Source organism: Gobius niger (assembly GCF_951799975.1).
Source record: "Gobius niger genome assembly, chromosome: 3".
NCBI lineage: Eukaryota > Metazoa > Chordata > Actinopteri > Gobiiformes > Gobiidae > Gobius > Gobius niger.
Window position 1 is genome coordinate 44,845,954 of NC_136854.1, and position 22,590 is coordinate 44,868,543.

At 45.2% G+C, this 22,590-nt stretch overlaps 1 protein-coding gene across 1 annotated transcript in view; it reads left to right on the top strand.

Moving 5' to 3' along the window:
• The window catches only part of trmt1 (tRNA methyltransferase 1), a 116,606-nt gene that overhangs the window by 72,821 nt on the left and 21,195 nt on the right, over positions 1–22,590 (top strand). Inside the window, exon 3 of the mRNA XM_079553386.1 lies at positions 20,261–20,448. Coding sequence (XP_079409512.1) covers positions 20,261–20,448 — 188 coding nt within the window. The remainder of the gene's footprint in view (positions 1–20,260; positions 20,449–22,590) is intronic.

The window sequence follows — 22,590 nt, forward strand, 5'->3', positions numbered from 1 at the left end:
AAATGTCTCATATAGTTCAGCACGTTTGACCTCTGACCCTTCTCTTGTTGTCAGAGCCAGCTCTTGTCGTTCTGATGGCACCCTGCAACGGACTGACGACGTGCCGGACGTTGGACCAGGCTGCGAGGGAGTTCGGCCAGCTCCTGGCCTACGTCTGTGGACGCTGGCCCAAGGTGTGTACTTCACTTCTATGAGGTCTGAGTACTTCATTATTGTATTTAACTTGTCTAAATTGTAATTTTGTGTTCGTAGGTGTGTGTCGTGGATTTTCCACCTCGGCTTAGCGCTGGGGTGGAGATTCAGACCCTCCTTCGGCAGGCGTACCACCGCATCGCTGTTGGCATGGGTATGTATAAAAAATGCAACTGTCATCACTATTTTCCTTAGAGTGGCGCATACTTTAACATGTTCTTTTTGTTGCTAACATCTGTTTTAGGGATCCGCTACTTCCGTGTAGCACACAAGTTTCCCCGGAGCAAAGGGCATCTGTGGGCCAGGGATGGTGTAAGTACAGTCTCTCTCTTTAAAGTTGACCATTTTAATGACTGTTGTTTTATTTAACGTGGGTGAATGATGTGTTTCAGACTCACCTGAGCGACGACTTTGGCATGCCCATCCTCGTCCAGCTGCTGTGGCAGGCGTGCTACATGCAGCTGGAGCTGGATGACGCTGCCGCTGTTGCGCCGGTGTCTCCTCCCCCGCCCCGCCCGGTCACCAGGAGGGTTTCCCCAAGAGTGGAGGTGCCCGAGCCGCCGCCCGTGCCACCTCCACCCCCTCCTGAGTGGACCGAGGTTCGACGGGGCAGCAAGGTGAGATACTGTTCCTGTTTTGTTAAAGCATTGTTAACTGAAGTTGCATTATACTGACTGCTTTGTGTTTATCTCCGTCACTCAGCCTGGGGTCTCCCCCGTGAGCCCCAAGGGACTGCTGCAGGCGCAGGAGGTTAGTGTTCTACTCTATAAAGCTATGGTTAGATTGTGAGTGCTGTGACTAAACTGTCTGTTTCCTTTGTTTTGAGGTGGAGACCGTGTTCTCCTTTCCCCTGTCGCCTTGCCTCTTCAGCCCTGCCATGCTGGTGGAGATGGAGCGGTTCTCTCCATCTCACGGCGGCTGTGGCCAGGGCATCGGCTCCTTTCCTTCGGGAAAGAAGGTAAGTATCAGATCTTGTGTGAAATGTTGTTTTTTAATCTTGATTTCTAAGCTGGTGAAGTAACACGTCTTTTTTTTTTTGCAGACGTCTCGGGCGAGGCGTCGCAAGCGTGCTGCCCCAAAGAGACGCCGGCCCACGCGGCAGGTAGGTGTTTTTAAGGCTGTGCTCATTATACGTTCTAAAGAAACTAATGCATATTTGTTATTTTGTTTATTGTAGGCGCGGGCAGCACAAGAGGTTGTGGCGGTGAGACCCGGCTCATCTGCCAGCTCCGTGTCTACTATGGAGGAGGACCAGGTCAGTGTCGTTTAAAGAGGCTGAAAAAGTTTTTACATTGTAACTTCTTTGATTATTAACAAACGTTGTCCTCTAGGTGGCGGCAGCTGTCGTGGAGGTGACACCAGGAACGTCACCTACCAGCGTGGTCATCCTGGACGGCTTCCTGGAGGAGGAGGTGTGTGTACTTTTTATTAATTGACATTCTATGATCTGTCATGAAGTAGTATCTAACACGTTATTCTTTTTGCAGCTGGAGTTCGTGGATGTGGGGGTGATTCCAGGAGCATCACTCACCAGTTCCCCCGACGCCCCAGTGGTCTTCGTGGACCAGGTGAGATGATGATTTTTATGTATCATTTTCAAAAGCAGGTACACTGAACAGAGTGAGATCTGCTTTAGTTTGAGAGATGTCTAATGGTTATGTGTTTTCTTTGTGACTTGTAGATGAAGAGGACCAGCCCCCTTTCAGCCAGTCAGCCGTCTCCACGCCGCAGCATTCCACCAGCTGTCCACGGGGAGAGCGCTTCTGACGCCAGGGACCAAGATAAGTCTTGCATTTGTTGTGCACAGTCTGACATAGATGTTAGTGATAGTGAAAGCCTTATCACGTTTGGTAGTAGCGATGTAGAGATGGAGGTTGATAGTCCTGTAGCTTGTGCTGATATAGTTATGGAGGATAGCGTTCCTGTTGGTATTCCGAGTTGCGTTAGGGGTAGTTTTCATCAGGCTGATGACAGGTTCCCGTATGGAGGGGCTCAGTGTGCAGCCATAGCTCTGGTGGCATCAGCTAGGCACACTGTGTCCAGTGTGTTTACATGGCAGCAAAAGGATTTAGACAGGACTTTAGAGATTGGTGATGCTATTTACACAGAGCTTAGGGATAACGACCTGACTCATGGGCACGAGCTCTTACTAGCTTCTGACTTGCCCAAAGAGTCAGTTATTGATGGTCAACCGTTTGAGTTTGAGTTCAGTCAGCCGGTCGCTGGGGCTGCAAATGTACTAGAGAGTGAGCTTATTGTTTCCGGTACCTGTGTGACCTTAGATGGTGGTTTAAGAGAGATGTTGGCACACTATGATGCATGTCTACTGACGATGTGTGGCAGCACTTGTGCAGTCATTAAAGACAGCGGTAGATACGCGGTGGTGGACTCACACAGTCGTAGTGCGACTGGGATGGTTGACCCTGATGGTAAAAGCGTTGTACTTTACTTTAGCAGCCTGGATGATTTATATGCTCATTTTTGCGCGTTAGCTGACTGTTATGAAGTTGAATATAAGTTGTTTGAGATTACAGGAGTTGTTGTTGTGGTTGTTGGTTTGAAGTGTGAAGCGTCTGAGGTCATTTTGCCTCAGAAGCCTGACACTTCTGACCAAAGGCCAAAGCGCAAAAGGTCAGTTAAAGCTAAGTCGTCTGTTCCCAAACGCACACTCACAAGTAAGAGGGTGAAACGTGAACGTGAATGTGACGATTTGGATGTTGTGTGTGCTGATATAGTTATGGAGGATAGTGTTCCAGTTGATAGTCCTGTTGTAGTGTGTTCTGATATAGTTATGGAGGATAGCGTTCCCGTTGATATTCCGAGTTGTGTTAGGGGTAGTTTTCATCAGGCTGATAGCAGGTTCCCGTATGGAGGGGTGCAGTGTGCAGCCATAGCTCTGGTGGCATTAGCTAGGCACACTGTGTCCAGTGTGTTTACATGGCAGCAAAAGGATTTAGACAGGACTTTAGAGATTGGTGATGCTATTTACACAGAGCTTAGGGGTAACGACCTGACTAATGGGAATGATAACTTACTAGCGTCTGACTTGCCCAAAGAGTCAGTTATTGATGGTCAACCGTTTGAGTTTGAGTTCAGTCGGCCGGTCGCTGGGGCTGCAAATGTAGTGGAGCATGAGTTGATTGTTTCTGGTTCTTGGGTCACCTTAGATGGTGGTTTAGGGGAGATGTTGGCACACTATGATGCATGTCTACTGACGATGTGTGGCAACACTTGTGCAGTCATTAAAGACAGCGGTAGATACGCGGTGGTGGACTCACACAGTCGTAGTGCGACTGGGATGGTTGACCCTGATGGTAAAAGTGTTGTTGTTTACTTTAGCAGCCTGGATGAGGTGTATGCTCATTTTTGTGCTTTAGCTGAGTGTTATGGACTTGAGTTTAAGTTGTTTGAGATCATGGGCGTTGTTGTCGTGGTGGTTGGTCTGAAGTGTGAAGCGTCTGAGGTCATTTTGCCTCAGAAGCCTGACACTTCTGACCAAAAGCCGAAGCGTAAAAGCTCAGTTAAAGCTAAGTCGTCTGTTCCCAAACACACACACACACCTAAAAAGACAAAACATGATCGTGAATGTGATGTTGATTGGGATGTTGTTTGTACCGGTGCCACAGATGATGCTCTTGACTTTATTCCTCTTCAGGAGAATGTTTGTAGGGCACTGTGTGAGAACCTAAACATTGACTATGAGAGACTCGCTGTAGCAGAACCAGAAACGACAGATCCTTTGAGATCGTTAAAGTTAGATGTGCCGTGTACAAATGATAAAATCGTTGCCGACGGTAACTGTTTCTTTCGCTCGATCTCGCAGGCTGTTAGTGGCACACAGAAACATCATAGGAAACTTAGACTTGCGGTCGTTAAACATCTTAAAAGTAATGCATCAAAATACAGTAGTCTTTTGCGCGATGGCTGCTCTTCTGTGGCCCAGTATATTAACGATAGTAATATGCATAGAGTTAACACGTGGGCCACTGAGATAGAGATCCAAGCAACAGCAGATCTTTTATGTGTAGATATATATACGTTTTTGAGTGGACGTTGGCTTAAATATGGTTGTACTACCAGGCCCTTGTCAACCAGCGGCATCTACCTAGAAAATATTAACAATATTCATTATGAAAATGTAACTTGCGTTAAAAACCCTGTGACCCATAGTTGTTACGGAAGCTGCCAAATTAATAGTTCTATTCTTATGGGTTACAACACTAGGTCTAGACAGGTAGATGCCCAATCAGTGGTTAGTCCAAACACTGAAACGAATGTACAACACAGTAAATTATCCAAGTACATTCAAAATAAAAAGCATAGACATTTAAAAAGCAAATATGCCACAATTAAAGATAGACTGCGTGAAACATTGAGAAGTAGATATAGGGAAAATGTAGATTATAGACAGGGAAAGAAGGCTGCAAATAGAGCTGCAGTCAACCTTAAATATAGAGATGATGTAGATTATAGACAGGGAAAGAAGGCCGCAAATAGAGCTGCAGTCAACCTCAAATATAGAGATGATGTAGATTATAGACAGGGAAAGAAGGCCGCAAATAGAGCTGCAGTCAACCTTAAATATAGAGATGATGTAGATTATAGACAGGGAAAGAAGGCCGCAAATAGAGCTGCAGTCAACCTTAAATATAGAGATGATGTAGATTATAGACAGGCAAAGAAGGCTGCAGTCAATCTTAAATATAGAGACAATGTAGATTATAGAGAACAAAAGAAGGCTGCAAGCAGTGCTGCAGTCAATCTTAAATATAGAGAGAATGTATTTTATAAAGAGGAAAAGAAGGCTGCAAGCAGTGCTGCAGTCAATCTGAAATATAGAGACGATGTAGATTATAGAGAGAAAAGGAAAGTGGCAATCAAGGCAGCAAATAAAGATAAATATTGTGCTAATACAGAGTATAGACAAAAGAAAAAGGTAGCTAGCATTAAAAAGTATGAAGAGAACTTAAAGCACAAACAAGATGTCAGGGCCGCCAGTAAACAGAAGTACAAAGATAGTCCCAAACATAGGCAGAAAGTAAAAACCTATAGTAAAGTGAAATACCACAAAGATGAGCAATACAAAGCTCAAACTCGTGTTGCTTACAGAAATCGTAAACGGCAAATTAAGCAACAATTGGCCGATAATTTTGATTTGGTTAAGGAACGCTTTTGGCGGGAAGTTGAACACGGTCCTGAACACATTTGTTGCGTGTGCTTTAAATTATTATTTATCAACCAGGTCTTACCTTGTAGAAAGGATGATTTTATGGCTGATCCTAAATGTGCTGCTGTTGCTGAGGCCTGTATCTCAGATGCTTATTTACATACGTGCAGTAAGAGTTGTCCGTCACCGTGTCCGCTGTCTGATTGTAGAGGGAGTTTGTGGATCTGCTACACTTGTAACTCTAAGCTCAAAAAGGGTCAAATGCCGGCTGAATGCTCAATAAACAATTTACAATTAGATGATATTCCTCCAGAACTCGCGTGTTTGAACACTGTCGAACAGCATTTAGTGGCGCTCAATATAGTGTTTATGCAGATGTACGCTCTGCCAAAAGGGGGTCAAGGGGGGACTCACGGTCCGGCCACCTGTGTGCCTTCCAATATTATTGATACCACTAAGCTGTTACCGCGTCGTAGCATGGACGGATGGTTATTACCTGTGAAGTTAAAGCGGAAACTTACTTACAAAGGCCATTATGAATATCAATACGTCGACACGGGTCGGATAAAGAGCGCGATAGCATTTCTTAAAGCAAACAACCAACATTATTTGGACATAGAGTTTGATGAAGAGTGGGTGAATGAGTTCATGAGGCAGGAAGAGGAAGCTATGGATACGGGAGCGACACCAATGGAACAGGGACAGGCGGCGCAGGGGCAGATGGGGGCGGCGCAGGCGGCGCAGGGGCAGATGGGGTCGGCGCAGGGACAGGCGGCGCAGGGACAGGCGGCGCAGGGGCAGGCGGCGCAGGGGCAGGCGGCGCAGGGACAGATGGGGGCTGCACAGGTACAGGAAGCACAGGGACAGGCGGCGCAGGGACAGGAAGCACAGGGACAGGCAACGCAGGGGCAGATGGGGGCTGCACAGGTACAGGAAGCACAGGGACAGGGGGTGAAGGGGCGGCCGGCAAAGGGACGCGCAGCGAAGGGACACGCAGTGAAGGGACAGAAGGTGCAGGGACAGGAAGCACAGGGACAGGAAGCACAGGGACAGGGGGGAAAGGGGCGGCCGGCGAAGGGGCGGCCGGCGAAGGGACGCGCAGCGAAGGGACGCGCAGCGAAGGGACAGAAGGGACAGGGACAGGCAGCACAGGGACAGGCAGCACAGGGACAGGCAGCACAGGGACAGGCAGCACAGGGACAGGCAGCACAGGGACAGGCAGCACAGGGACAGGCAGCACAGGGACAGGCAGCACAGGGAGAGGATGAAGATTTAGATGATGAGCATCTCCATGACCGTCAGCGTCATTGTATGTTCCAGGACACCTTCTTTATGCCTGCAGATATGGCTCAGGAGGCTCTTGACCACTACTTCCAGGGTGTACTGAATTTGGCTCCGGCGGAGGGGAACAGTCCAGTTAGTTTGCTCACTGATAAGGAAAATGAGGCTAAATGCTTCCCAAAAGAGTTCCCCTTTGGGCGTAATACGTTTCACACCCGTAGGCCTGTTCGTATTACTTTGTGCCGGTATTTTATTAACAGACTATTGCACGCGGATGGTCGTTTTGCGCGTAATCTTAAATTTCTATTCATGGCTCTGTACATGTTGGAAGTAGAGCAGGTTGTATCGAAGGTCTCCATAGCTTTGCGAAAGGGACATGCGTGTCAGGGTTCGGGTAATGCTGCTGCAGATGAAGAATCTTTGGAAAATTTATTACAATTTGATAGCGGTTATCGTTTTTTAAAGCCTATTAGAGGCACGCCCCCATACTGGCAAGCCACACTGAAAGACTTAATCGCGATGGTGCGCCAGCTCGGTATTCCAACATGGTTTTGTTCATTTAGTTCGGCAGATATGCGTTGGCCAGAAGTCCTCGAGGCCCTGTTAAAAATAGAAGGTAGTACCAGGAGCGTAGAGGACTTAAATTGGGCAGACAGATGTGATCTTTTGCGTCGCCACCCCACAACTGTCGCCCGTATGTTTGATCAGCGGTGGCATAGATTTCAAAATACCGTCCTGAAGTCCCCGGCTCACCCGATAGGCGAAATTATAGATTCCTTTTATCGTGTAGAGTTTCAGCAGCGCGGAAGTCCTCACGTCCATTGTTTATATTGGATTAAAGACGCTCCGAAGCTCGGAGTTAATACAGACGAGGAGGTAATTGACTTTATTGATAAGTACATTAGTTGTGAATTACCCTCTGATCCAAAATTATTGGAAAAAGTTACTTCAGTGCAGCAGCATTCAAAGCGGCACTCAAAAACGTGTAAAAAGGGAAAAAAGAAGTGTCGCTTTAATTTCCCACGTCCTCCGTCCATGCGTACATTTATTAAAAAAGTAGACCCGGAACAGGAACCGATTATGCCTAAAGAGGAAGCTGTGGCGTTTATGACTGCACTTAAAGATGCTATTGTAGATGAGAATGTTCCCATTGATAGTGTGCAGTCATTGTTTGCAGCTGCCGGTTTAACACAGGACTCGTTTGAAATGGTGTACCAGGCTTTAGGCGGTCACACTCATGTAGTTTTAAAGCGGGGGATTAAGGAAGTCTGGATTAATAATTATAACGCAAAATTGTTGGATGCTTGGGATGCGAATATGGATATTCAGTTTGTTGTAGATGCGTGGGCTTGTATAGTTTATATAATTTCATATATTTCTAAGGCAGAGAGGGAGATGGGTTTGCTCTTGGGCGCTGCCCAAAAAGAAGCTTCCAAAGATAATGTTAGTGCAAAAGAGGCATTGAAAAAGTTAGGACGCGTTTATCTGCATAATCGTGATGTCTCTGCGCAGGAAGCTGTTTATCGCGTTACAAACATGCACCTTAAGGAATTCTCACGTAAAGTGGAATTCATTCCGACGGGGAACAACATTGTTAGATTGAGCAAACCCATCAGTCAGTTAGATGGTGATTCGGCTTCGGACGATATTTGGATGACCAACATTATAGATCGCTTTAAGAGTAGGCCAAACGATAGCACTTTTAATGATATGTGTATTGCTTCTTTTGTATCTGAATACCGTGTACTTAGTCAAACAGATACTTGTCAAAAGGCTATTCCTTTACTAAATTCTTTAGGTGCTGTCGCTAAACGGCAGAACACCAAGCCTGCAATTGTTAGGTATGCACGGTTTTCAGAGACAAAAGATTCAGAGTTATTCCATCTAAGCATCCTTCAATTATTTTTACCGTATCGCGATGAAGCCGACCTTAAGCCGGCTCCATACGAAACGTATAAGGACTTTTATGAAAATGGGGAAGTGCGCTATAGTGACGGGTCGGTGCATTCGGTGAAGGCGATCGTTGATGCGAATAGGTGTCGTTTTGAAGTGGAGGCTGAGGATCTCGATGAGATCCAAGAGGCAATGAACTCTGAAGAGCTTTTGGAAGAGGCATGGGCCGATCTCTGCCCAGAGCTGGAAGTTGAAAGGTTGGAGTCGAAGGAGGAGTTTAGAGAGATGTTGCAGGAGGTCCTCTCTGAGCATGAGCAAGAGCCCATCCCTGACTTAGCTGTAAGGAACGAGGACATTTGTCATTTGGAGAGGACAAATGTTATGAGTCGTCCAGAGGGTCTCGCACTTGTGCGAAGCCTGAATGAGCAACAGCTGTCCATTTTTTACAAAATACGGCAATGGTGCTTAGACAAGGTTGCCGGTAACAACCCTGAGCCATTGCACGTATTTATATCAGGTGGAGCTGGCACCGGGAAGAGTCACCTGATTAGGGCTATTCAGTACGAAGCGTCGCGGTTATTGGCTCCTATTTGTCATAGTCCCGATAACATTAGCGTTTTATTAACGGCTCCGACCGGGATAGCAGCGTATAACTTGGAGGCGGCGACAATCCATACAACGTTTTCTATCCCTGCGAATCCTCCAGCAAAGTATGGTAAGCTCGGAGAGGAAAAGCTAAGTACACTGCGCGCTAGATACATCGATGTTGAAATAGTTGTAATCGACGAAATATCGATGGTTGACAAAAGGGTGTTTCAGTGGATTGACGGTCGTTTGGGTCAAATTAAACAGACGGATGAGGAGATTAAATTTGGAAACGTTTGCGTTATTGCAGTTGGGGATTTTTATCAGTTAGCTCCTGTGGGGGGGGAGGTTCTGTATAAAGAAAATTTAGGCGTCGATTTTTTCAACGATTTGTTTAAAGTAGCGGAATTAAAAACTGTTGTTAGACAACAAGATAGTACTTTCGCGGACCTCTTAAACCGGCTAAGAGTGCGCACGAGAGGGACACCCATGCTCCAAAGCGACATAGATATATTGAAGCGTCGTGAAACAGGCGAAGAGCCCGACGTATTGCATATTTTCGCGAGGAGGGTTCATGTTGGGGAATATAACTTAAGAAAGCTTAGTAGCGTTTGTTCAGAGGTGATGACCATAGAGGCGCGTGATTTTGGAATTGATAAGGGCTCCGGTAAAATTAAGGAACTCCATGGTCATCTGTGTTTCCATAAGTCCAAAAAAATGAAACCTAGTTTGGCGGAGGCACTGCATATCGGCGTCAATGCACGCGTTATGCTTTGTAAAAACATAGATCTTTCTGACGGTCTAGTAAATGGGGTATGTGGCATTGTAACCTATATAGTCGAAGATCCCCAGAACAAGAAGTTTCCTTTAGCTATTTACGTGAAATTCGATGACGATAGAGTAGGTGCGAAGACAAGGAAACAGACCCGTACCCCTGCAGACCTGACTGGTTCCACTCGCATAGGACCAGCTGAAGAACAGGTGAATAAACGCACCGAGAGGCGTAGACAGTTTCCGCTTAAACTCGCGTGGGCCTGTACAGTACACAAAGTACAAGGGGTAACTGTAGATGAAGCTGTGGTGTCCCTGAAGAAAATATTTACCGCGGGTCAGGCGTATGTGGCCTTAAGTCGCGTCCGGAGTTTAGAGGGTCTTGTAATTCAAGACTTTTCGGAAAAGGCCATTTACTGCAAGGACAACATTAGAGCCGCGTTAGAGAACCTGCCTCCCTTCGTGGCCGACAGTTTGCCCTGGCACAGACAAGAGGCACATGTTTTGACAGTATTTTTTATGAATGTACAGGGATTAGCCCGACATGTGTCTGACTTAGCTTCACGCACACAGCTTTTGCAGCCTAACTGTATCGCTGTGGTAGAGACATGGTTATCTGTAGGCTCATCTTTTGATGGTTGTCAAATTGAAGGTTATACCTTCCATAGTCGTCCCCGTAGTATCTCCTACCAGCGCAGTAACCACACAGCGTTGGTTAGTTTACGTGGCCAACAGTACGGTGGAGTTGGCATGTACTGTGAGGAAAACCTTAACTATGAAATCACAGTACGAGATTTCGATTTGGAGTGTTTAGTTAACTATTTTGCAGAGCATCAAATCATCATAGCAGTAATTTACCGGCCACCGTCTTATCCCATGTCTCTATTCAAATATAACTTTGACAGGTTATTGAATTGGCTGAGCTCACATTGTGCCACTGTGGCTGTGATGGGAGATTTTAATGACGACGTATTGAAATCTACAAGTCTCTGCAATTTTATGGTAGAAAGAGGATATGTTCAATACGTCACATCTCCCACAACTGAGAGAGGGACATTAATTGATCATTTTTATCTAAAGTCAAGTGATTACGACATTGACTGTTCAGTCGTGCCAACATACTTTAGCGACCATGAAGGGATCGTCTGTTCTTTTAGGGGGAAGTGCGTTGAAATGCCGCGGTTAGATTAGATTTACTTTATAGTTAAAATGGACAGCTGTTGTTTATTGTGTCGGCTCATCACATTGCTCCTTACATATGACTTGTCTTGTGTCTCTTACAACTTTGTCTTCCCATGCCCTTTCATCATGCCCTAAGCAGTTCATTCCTCTCTTGATTATTGAGCATTCAGTGTTTGACCCTTTGTCAAAATTGTACATAACATTTTTATAATTGGCAGTAATCATGTATTTTGACTTTTGTGTGTGTTCGTCTTTGGAAACATTTCGAGTGTTGTATATATTTATGTGTTGGTTCGTTTTGATGATAGGCTTTAGATGTTGGATCATGGAAATTCAGTGATGGAGTATTTTGAGATATTTATTTGCAGAGGTTTTCTCTTTGCTGACAGGTTTTTTGTGAATCGTGCATTACAATATTGGTCTTCCTCCTCTCGTCCTCTTTATTAGGTAAAGCTGTGCTCTGTCTTGTAGTTTTCTAATGTCATTTTGTCAGACTGGGGAAACTTATCTGTTACCATGCAGTTAACGTTTTCCATTTTGTCTGACAAAAGTACATTAGAAGACTACAAGCCTTTACACAGTGACATCATGTTAAGAGGGGGGTTTCTGAGGAAAACCAAACTTGTAAAGCAGGCGAACAAACAAACCTGTCTGTGAAGAGACTGCTTAGCTTTGGATCATGTGTTTGCAGATTTAGGCGTTGTAGTTTTAGGGCTTTCGGTTGTCATTGCTGTTACTGTTTTAGTTTTGGCTTTATTGTGTGTTGTGCCTTACAGTGATGCGTGCACACATACTGTAAGGTTTGTTGTCTCTGGTCTTGAACCATTCTGACTGGTTCAAAGGGTCCCCCGAATAATAAATTAATTATGTAATGTATATATGCATGCCAAATAATAATGTATGTATTGTATTTATATTGTATATTTTTATGTACTGTTATGTATTTTATAATGTATTATTGATAACATAATGTAAATCATGTATTCAATTGTAATGACACTAATAATGTAAATAAATTTTCCTCTCCTTGAACCACCACCTTATCGTGGTGGAGAGGTTTGAGCGCCTGAAGGATCCTAGGAGCTATGTTGTGAGGGGCTTTATGCCTCTGTAGGGACTCCCAGGGCAAACGGGTTCTAGGTGACAGGCCAGACCAAGAGTGGTTCAGATTATATTAAATTAAACTACAATGAAGTTTTCACTGATTTAACCTCTTTTTTTTTTTTTTTTAATGTATGATGTAGATGGGTTTGAATGTATTCACAAGGTTTTTAAAATGTAGTTATTTTGTAATAATGTAACAGAAATTGAAAATGTTTTGTGTTTGTATTTTAAGCGACGGTTGTTAATGTTTGAATCATGTGTATAAATGTTTTGTCAATGTCAATTTAAAGAAGCATTCAACTCAATAAATGTTTTGTTACACTTGTTATTGATTTTGCTTACATTCAAGGCTTAGTCATTTTTCTGGTGTAGAAATTTTATGACAAATTACAAAGGCAGCAGATGAAAGAATTCAGACATATAGAGCAGGTTTAGTGTTTCAGATACATGACACATGTTTATCTTAAATGGTCAAATACTGTCAGGTCTTTTAGAATATTTCCTGCCATTTTAGCTGCAATTTCTGAACACAAAGAAAACAGAGGTCATAATTGATTTTGGGAGAGAACGAGAAAACGCCTCACAGTGGTCTGTGGACTGATGGGGTGGAGGTGGAGAGGGTCTCAGACTTCATGTCAGGTCCTCACTGATCTGCACACCCAAAAACCTGGAGTGTAAACACCTGCATTATAAAAAGTCCCTATATCTGATATTTTTATTTCAAATAATCGGTACTTTTCACAACTTGCAGGGTCACTTTTCAGGATCACTTTCGCCTATCATTTTACCATAGAAAGCATACTGCTTACATACATACTACTGCACAGCATGGTACGCGAGCTGCTGCTGAGAAGGACCTGCAGTGTGTGATAAGGACAGCAGACAGGATCTTGGGCTCCTCTCTGCCAAACCTGGATGACATCTACGACACTCGACTGCTCACACGTGCAACCAACATACTGCAGGATCCCACTCACCCAGGAAACTGCCTCTTCACCACTCTCTCCTCAGGCAGACTCCAAACTCCCAGGGCACACACAAATAGGCTGCAGAGCAGGTTTACAACCACGATCAGTGGAAACATGGCGCAAAGTGCGTTTGTAATCCATTTTCAACTGAAGATGTACTTTTAAAATAAACTCATGTTTATGATTATTTCTTATGGTATTGGGATGAACGGGGTAGAGACTGAGTGCACTTTAGTGAGGTCCATCGGTGTTTTGGTCTATGGTTCCATTGTATAAAGATCTGTCTTATATTTTCTACTTATAAAAAAAAAAATGCATCATTAGGTTGTGTTCTCATGATGTCACAAACAGCCTACAATTTAAAATCAAGTTGGCACAGTTATGAATTTTATTGTGGTAACCATGATTACTATTGGTTTATGGCTGGACCTATCCATATGAAAGAAAACTTGTCCCAAGGTCCAGCGTCTTCTCTCTCAGCACATGAACTAACGTCACATGACTTTCTCATGAAGGCATCCAAAAGTGCTGATATTTTTCATTTGTCTTGATTTTTGGCTAAAATCTGTCACAATGTTCAGGATTTTCTGTAAAACATGTATAAAATTAGGTCAATGTATTTTCCCATAAATGTTCAGAGAAGATTATTGTAAAAAAAAAAAATAAGCTCAACGTGACTGAGTGGCACTTTCCAGCAACAACAATATGTTTGGTCACTGTTTGAGATGAGATTACATATGAATGGGGGACAGTGCATTTTACCTTTCTCAGGTAAAATTTTAGCCTCTCCATGTGAGAAACAGCTCCAACCCAATTTCCGATTTTTAATCGGAGTTTGTTGCGCAAATGGGAGCAATTTTTAGTTTACAATGAATTGCAAAATTGTTCGTTAAGACATAGGCAAAAAAATTGGATAACTTTTGATGCCCCACATCTCGAGATGAGCTGGAGCAATTTTGAGCTCATTTGGTTAAAGGCCCCAGGAGGAGTTCATTAAAATGCGACATCAGCGAAAACGCTGACTCGGCATTTTCCAGACATCCTGTCAAAATGGCGGACTTCCGGTTTATCAGGGGGCGGGCCTCTCCATGTGAATAATTGTTCCAAACTCCAGAGGGCCCTAGCGTGCCCATAATGTTTTTTATTTCACAAGCAGCATTGGACAGCCCTTACGGGCCTTACTTCAATTACTACTGTCCACACGCTGCTGACAGAGGGCGCTAACGCGCGGTGATGGTGTTTAATGTGATATTTATGTGTCCATCCCATTGGAATAATATGGGGGTTCCCTGGCATCACCATGGCAAAACCGTACAAATTACGGTATGGGTCCCATTGGCTTTCTTGAGCGGGATACCATCATCTATGTTTGTACCGAATTTCATCCATTTCCGAGAAACTAATTTTTTTCCCATAATGCATTTTTTCTTCTGCACCTGGAGGGGGCGCTATCGCGCCCAATGTCACTTTTTTCACATTTGTTGTGTCCAGGGGTGAAAGGTCAACAAAATGTATATTTCCAATTTTTAATCGGAGTTTGTTTGAACGAATGGGAGCAATTTTTAGTTTACAATGAATTGCAAAATTGTTCGTAAAGATTGCGGCTTCGCCGCAAACAAACCGTAAAACATAGGCAAAAAAATTGGATAACTTTTGATGCCCCACATCTCGAGATGAGCTGGAGCAATTTTGAGCTCATTTGGTGAAACGCCCTAGGAGGAGTTCATTAAAATGCTATGTCAGCAAAAATGCTGACTCAGCATTCTCCAGACTTCTTGTCAAAATGGCGGACTTCCGGTTTGTCAGGGGGCGTGGCCACAATAATATTTTTTGTTTGTCGTCACATGACGAATGTCTGTACCGAATCTCGTCGCTCTGCGACAAAGTTGACGTTGGCCCCGCCTCCATCGACGCAATGTATTTTGATTCACCATGGCAACACTGTACAAAATACGATATGGGTCTCATTGGCTTTTTGGATCAGGACGCCATCAACTATTTTTGTACCAAATTTCATCCATTTCCGACAAGCTAATTTTTTTCCCACAATGCATTTTTTCTTCGGCACCTGGAGGGGGCGCTATTGCGCCCAATGTCACTTTTTCACATTTGCTGTGTCCAGGGGTGAAAGGTCAATAAAATGTATATTTCCGATTTTTAATCGGAGTTTGTTTGTGCGAATGGGAGCGATTTTCAGTTTTTGATGAATCGCAAAATACTTCGTAAAGATTGCGGCTTCGCCGCACACAAACCGTATAACTTAGCCAAAAAATTTGGATAACTTTTGATGCCCCACATCTCGAGATGAGCTGGAGCGATTTTGAGCTCATTTGGTCAAACGCCCAAGGAGGAGTTCGTTAAAATGCGAAGTCAGCGAAAACGCTGACTCAGCATTCTCCGGTCTTCCTTTCAAAATGGCGGACTTCCGGTTTGTCAGGGGGCGTGGCCACAATAATATTTTTTTTTTGGCGTCACATGACGAAAGTCTGTACCGAATCTCGTCGCTCTACGACAAAGTTTACTTCGGCCCCTCCCCCATTGGCGTAATGTATTTTCACTTTTGTAGGTGGCGCTGTCGCGCCATTTTTTTTTCCCCCAATATGAAACACACATTTTAATTAATTTTTCGCCGGACCTGAATTTTGGGCAAAGTTTGGTGAGTTTTCGACTATGTTCAGGGGGTCAAATTCCTGCTCAAAGAGCAGAAGAAAGAAAGAAAGAAAGAAGAAAGAAAGAAAGAATAATAATATTTTCGACAAAAACAATATTGTCGCTTTCGCGACGATATCATATTATACATTTTTGGAAAGCTTTCAACAATCCGCACGCACCCGTGGGGTTCCTGGGTGGATGACGAGCGCTTCGCGCTCGTCATCCACTATATGCCCCCATTCACACTATATACCCCCATTCATTTTAATGCAATAATAAGTATAAAAGGCCCACACCTCCGGTGTGGGCTTCACTGTTTTACACGGTGAGTTTACGGTTGACATGGGGACAGCGCTTCGCGCTGTTTTTGTGCGCTCCGCGCACTTAGGTTCAGTGCGCTGCGCGCACTGCGCTGTGATTGCGATTACAATAGGCCCTTGCGACGGCAGGCCGCTCGGGCCTAATAATAATATTTCCGAGAAAAACAATATAGTCGCTTTCGCGACGATATCATATTATACATTTTTGAAAAGCTTTCAACGATCCGCACGCATCCGTGGGGGTCCTGGGTGGATGACGAGCGCTTCGCGCTCGTCATCCACTATATACCCCCATTCACACTATATACCCCCATTCATTTTAATGCAATAATAAGTATAAAGGGCCCACACCTCCGGTGTGGGCTTCACTGTTTTACACGGTGAGTTTACGGTTGACATGGGGACAGCGCTTCGCGCTGTTTTTGTGCGCTCCGCGCACTTAGGTTCAGTGCGCTGCGCGCACTGCGCTGTGATTGCGATTACAATAGGCCCTTGCGACGGCAGGCCGCTCGGGCCTAATTAAAGCCGCAAGCGGCATCGAACGGCCCTCGCGGGCCGTGCCTCCTTTACCGCCTCTATCTATCCGTGCCACAACCCACCCAAGGGCGCCACACTGCATTTGATTTCCCTGATGTGCCATTAATCTTGGTCAGTAAACATCTGAGCTACATTTTTAGCCTCTCCATGTAAGCAATGGCTCAAGCCTGCAGAGGGCGCTAGCGCGCCCGTAATCTTTTTAATTTCACAAGTGGCATCAGACGACCCTAACGGGCCGTATTTCCATGACCACTGTCCACAAGCTCCTGACAGGGGGCGCTAACGCGCTGTAATGTTGTATAATGTGAGATGTATGTGTCAGCCCCATTGGATAACATGGGGGGCCCCGGGGGTCACCATGGCAACACCGTACAAAATACGATATGGGTCTCATTGGCTTTTTGGATCGGGACGCCATCAACTATTTTTGTGCCGAATTTGATCCATTTCCGAGAAACTAATTTTTTTCCCATAATGCATTTTTTCTTCTACACCTGGAGGGGGCGCTATCGCGCCCAATGTCACTTTTTCACATTTGCTGCGTCCAAGGGTGAAAGGTCAATAAAATGTATATTTCCGATTTTTAATCGGAGTTTGTTTGTGCGAATGGGAGCGATTTTTAGTTTTTGATGAATCGCAAAATACTTCGGAAAGATTGCGGCTTCGCCGCAAACAAACCATAAAACTTAGCCAAAAAATTTGGATAACTTTTGATGCCCCACATCTTGAGATGAGCTGGAGCGATTTTGAGCTCATTTGGTGAAACGCCCTAGGAGGAGTTCGTTAAAATGCGATGTCAGCGAAAACGCTGACTCAGCATTCTCCGGGCTTCCTGTCAAAATGGCGGACTTCCGGTTTGTCAGGGGGCGTGGCCACAATAATATTTTTTTTTTGTCGTCACATGACGAATATCTGTACCGAATCTCGTCGCTCTACGACAAAGTTTACTTCGGCCCCTCCCCCATTGGCGTAATGTATTTTCACTTTTGTAGGTGGCGCTGTCGCGCCATTTTTTTTTCCCCCAATATGAAACACACATTTTAATTAATTTTTCACCGAACCTGAATTTTGGGCAAAATTTGGTGAGTTTTCGACAATGTTCAGGGGGTCAAATTCCTGCTCAAAGAGCAGAAGAAGACGGAAGAAAGAATAAAGAAAGAATAATAATATTTCCGAGAAAAACAATATCGTCGCTTTCGCGACGATGTCATATTATACATTTTTGGAAAGCTTTCAACGATCCGCACGCACCCGTGGGGTTCCTGGGTGGATGACGAGCGCTTTGCGCTCGTCATCCACTATATACCCCCATTCACACTATATACCCCCATTCATTTTAAAGCAATAATAAGTATAAAGGGCCCACACCTCCGGTGTGGGCTTCACTATTTTACATGGTGAGTTTACGGTTGACATGGGGACAGCGCTTCGCGCTGTTTTTGTGCGCTCCGCGCACTTAGGTTCAGTGCGCTGCGCGCACTGCGCTGTGATTGCGATTACAATAGGCCCTTGCGACGGCAGGCCGCTCGGGCCTAATAATATTTCCGAGAAAAACAATATCGTCGCTTTCGCGACAATGTTATATTATACATTTTTGGAAAGCTTTCAACGATCCGCACGCACCCGTGGGGTTCCTGGGTGGATGACGAGCGCTTCGCGCTCGTCATCCACTATATACCCCCATTCACACTATATACCCCCATTCATTTTAATGCAATAATAAGTATAAAGGGCCCACACCTCCGGTGTGGGCTGTCACTGTTTTACATGGTGAGTTTACGGTTGTCATGGGGACAGCGCTTCGCGCTGTTTTTGTGCGCTCCGCGCACTTAGGTTCAGTGCGCTGCGCGCACTGCGCTGTGATTGCGATTACAATAGGCCCTTGCGACGGCAGGCCGCTCGGGCCTAATAATACATAAAAAATGTCCACATGTGACTTTTCACAAGTTTTTGATCGTCATCTATTCAGTTCTGTTCATCACAGAGTGACCAACCTCACACGCACAATGTATTACAGCGTCTAGTTTCTGAATAATAAGAGTTTTTACGTTTTTGGCACTCAATGTGTTAAAGAGGGGGTGTTCTGCTTTAAAGAGGGGGTGTTCTGCTTTAAAGAGGGGGTGTTCTGCTTTAAAGAGGGAGTGTTCTGCTTTAAAGAGGGGGTGTTCTGCTTTAAAGAGGGGGTGTTCTGCTTTAAAGAGGGCGTGTTCTACTTTAAAGAGGGAGTGTTCTGCTTTAAAGAGGGGGTGTTCTGCTTTAAAGAGGGAGTGTTCTGCTTTAAAGAGGGAGTGTTCTGCTTTAAAGAGGGGGTGTTCTGCTTTAAAGAGGGGGTGTTCTGCTTTAAAGAGGGAGTGTTCTGCTTTAAAGAGGGGGTGTTCTGCTTTAAAGAGGGAGTGTTCTGCTTTAAAGAGGGAGTGTTCTGCTTTAAAGAGGGGGTGTTCTGCTTTAAAGAGGGGGTGTTCTGCTTTAAAGAGGGAGTGTTCTGCTTTAAAGAGGGGGTGTTCTGCTTTAAAGAGGGAGTGTTCTACTTTAAAGAGGGAGTGTTCTGCTTTAAAGAGGGGGTGTTCTGCTTTAAAGAGGGAGTGTTCTGCTTTAAAGAGGGGGTGTTCTGCTTTAAAGAGGGAGTGTTCTGCTTTAAAGAGGGGGTGTTCTGCTTTAAAGAGGGAGTGTTCTGCTTTAAAGAGGGGGTGTTCTGCTTTAAAGAGGGAGTGTTCTGCTTTAAAGAGGGGGTGTTCTGCTTTAAAGAGGGCGTGTTCTGCTTTAAAGAGGGGGTGTTCTGCTTTAAAGAGGGGGTGTTCTGCTTTTGTCAGTCCCATAGCACCAGTCTATATCTCACTACAATGATGACAAACCTTCTGTTGGTCTGTAAATGCAGTAAATTAGAATAACTGCCATGTATAAAATGTCTCTCTCAAAATGGCTGTAGTGAATGTCTTGAAATAGGCCTCTGTCTCTTTAAGAACCTCTGAGCCTTTAGACACGCCCCCTCCACACGCTGTCTGTGGCATCAGTGGGGAGGGGGTTCTGCTGAGGAGCAGTGGTTGGTTACTCGGCTGGTGACCAAAGCTCGGAGGCGTCTCCAGGAGGTGGGGGCGTTCCTAGGAGGACTCAGGAAAACCTATCCCTAAAATGGCCGCCATCAGAGTTTTTACAGATTACTCAGAAATACGTGAATGTGCCAAGGCAACACTTCAGCCATGTTTTTAATGAGGGAGTGACAGAATAACAGGATGGAAAGCTGGAAAAAGTCCATTTTGCAGAACACCCCCCTTTAACATAGAACCTGCAGTTACAGGTAAGACCTGAGGTGGCAGTAGTGAGTATAAAAATGACTAACTATCAGAAGAATCATTCCTCTGATTCCTCTGATTCCTCTGGTTCCTCTGGTTCCTCTGGTTCCTCTGGTTCCTCTGGTTCCTCTGATTCCTCTGATTCCTCTGATTCCTCTGATTCCTCTGGTTCCTCTGGTTCCTCTGGTTCCTCTGGTTCCTCTGATTCCTCTGATTCCTCTGGTTCCTCTGATTCCTCTGGTTCCTCTGGTTCCTCTGGTTCCTCTGGTTCCTCTGGTTCCCGTCCCGGTGCTGCACTGACCTCGCCTCTGTCCACAGCGCGGCCTGCGGGTCCTGGAGGGTCTGGCGGCCTCCGGTTTGCGGTCGGTGCGTTTCGGCCTGGAGGTGCCCGGCCTCCGCAGCGTCACGGCCAACGACTTCTCCGCCAAAGCCGCCGCCCTCATCGCCAGGAACGCACAGCACAACGGCGTCGGCCACCTGGTGGAGGCCAGCTGCAAAGACGCCAGGTACAGAAGAGTCACAAAAATCTCAATCGGCCAAAACGTTTCTCCACATTTCTTGACACTGTTGGAGTTTGAGTTTTCTGTGAAGGGACGACAGAAGAGTTTCTTAATGCAGGCTACTAGTTACCATAGACATGCACTAGCCTAGCACTAGCCTAGCACTAGCCTAGCACTAGCCTAGCACTAGCCAAGCACGAGCCTAGCACTAGCCTAGCACCAGCCTAGCACCAGCTTAGCACTAGCCTAGCACTAGCCTAGCACTAGCCTAGCACTAGCCTAGCACCAGCCTAGCACCAGCTTAGCACTAGCCTTGCACTAGCCTAGCACTGGCCTAGCACTGGCCTAGCACTAGCCTAGCACTAGCCTAGCACCAGCCTAGCACCAGCTTAGCACTAGCCTAGCACTGGCCTAGCACTAGCCTAGCACTAGCCTAGCACTAGCCTAGCACCAGCCTAGCACCAGCTTAGCACTAGCCTTGCACTAGCCTAGCACTGGCCTAGCACTAGCCTAGCACCAGCCTAGCACTGGCCTAGCACTGGCCTAGCACTAGCCTAGCACTGGCCTAGCACTAGCCCAGCACTAGCCCAGCACTAGCCCAGCACTAGCCTAGCACTAGCCTAGCACTAGCCTAGCACTAGCCTAGCACTAGCCTAGCACTAGCCTAGCACCAGCCTAGCACTAGCCTAGCACTAGCCGAGCACTAGCCGAGCACTAGCCGAGCACTAGCCGAGCACTAGCCGAGCACTAGCCGAGCACTAGCCTAGCACCAGCCTAGCACTAGCCCAGCACTAGCCTAGCACTAGCCTAGCACTAGCCTAGCACCAGCCTAGCACGAGCCTAGCACTAGCCTAGCACTAGCCTAGCACTAGCCTAGCACGAGCCTAGCACCAGCCTAGCACCAGCCTAGCACTAGCCTAGCACTAGCCGAGCACCAGCCTAGCACTAGCCTAGCACTAGCCTAGCACCAGCCTAGCACTAGCCGAGCACCAGCCTAGCACTAGCCTAGCACTAGCCTAGCACTAGCCTAGCGCCACTAAACTCTTCAAATATAAGAACTGCATGAATGAAAAAGAAAATATCTTCAGAAATCAACAACACTCTGATAACTAGGAAATGAAAGTAAAGCTGAACTGGAGAACATAAGTCAAGGCGGGGGGTAAGAGGTTAAAATCTGGTTTACTAACGTTTGTTTTGATATTTGATCTTTCCTTTTTTCACTTATAATCGGCTCATTCACACTGCAAAAAGTGGATTCTAAGCAAGTAAAAAATGTCTTACTTTAAGAAATAAGTTAAACTTATTTTTTCTCTAAAAAGTAATAATGTTTTGCTGCAAAGTTTTCTTGAGAAAAAAAATCTTATTTTAGGAAATAAAATCTAGTCATTTCTTGTTGAGATAAATTTGCTAAAAACATGATAATTTTTCTTGTAACAAGAAAGAAAAACTTTTGGAATCTTCAGTTTTAGACAAAGAATATTTGTTCTTATTTTAAGACAAACTCAGATCAACAACTCTTAATGTAAGACCTGCTTCTCACAGAGAGATAATACATTCCATTCTTTAAAGTGGGGGCTCGGTGGCACAGCGGTTAGAGCCTCAGCTCCACAGCTCGAAGGTCCCGGGTTCGATTCCCACCAGGACGGGGCCTTTCTGTGTGGAGCATGTTCTCCCCGTGTCTACCACTAAAAACATGTACAATAGGTGAATCCTCCAGCAGGTGATTCTGACCATCAGCCTGGCTCCACATCATGGAGGCGGGTCTCCGGGCGCGGCAATACTTTCCTTAAATATTAGTATTTATTAAGAACATTTTGCTCAAAAATGTGAGTAATTTAGAACATTTTAATTAAATCAAACAACATTTAAGTCAAATATCCACAATTTTTCACGTTTTCCTTAAATTATTCCATTTTCTGAGGACATTTTGCTTAATTCCAGCTATTTATTTGCTTAAATTTAGTGCTTCTTTCTTGTTTTATGATGAGAAAAATATTTTAGAAATAAGAATTCTTCGCAAGAAATAAATGCTGACCCCACTGGCAGAATTTGTCTTGTTTTAAGATTTTTTTCCTTGTTTTTAGTCGGGTACTTTTTGCTCCAGTGCAGAATCCCGCTTCTCCTTCTGGCCTCTCTGTCCCCCTGCTG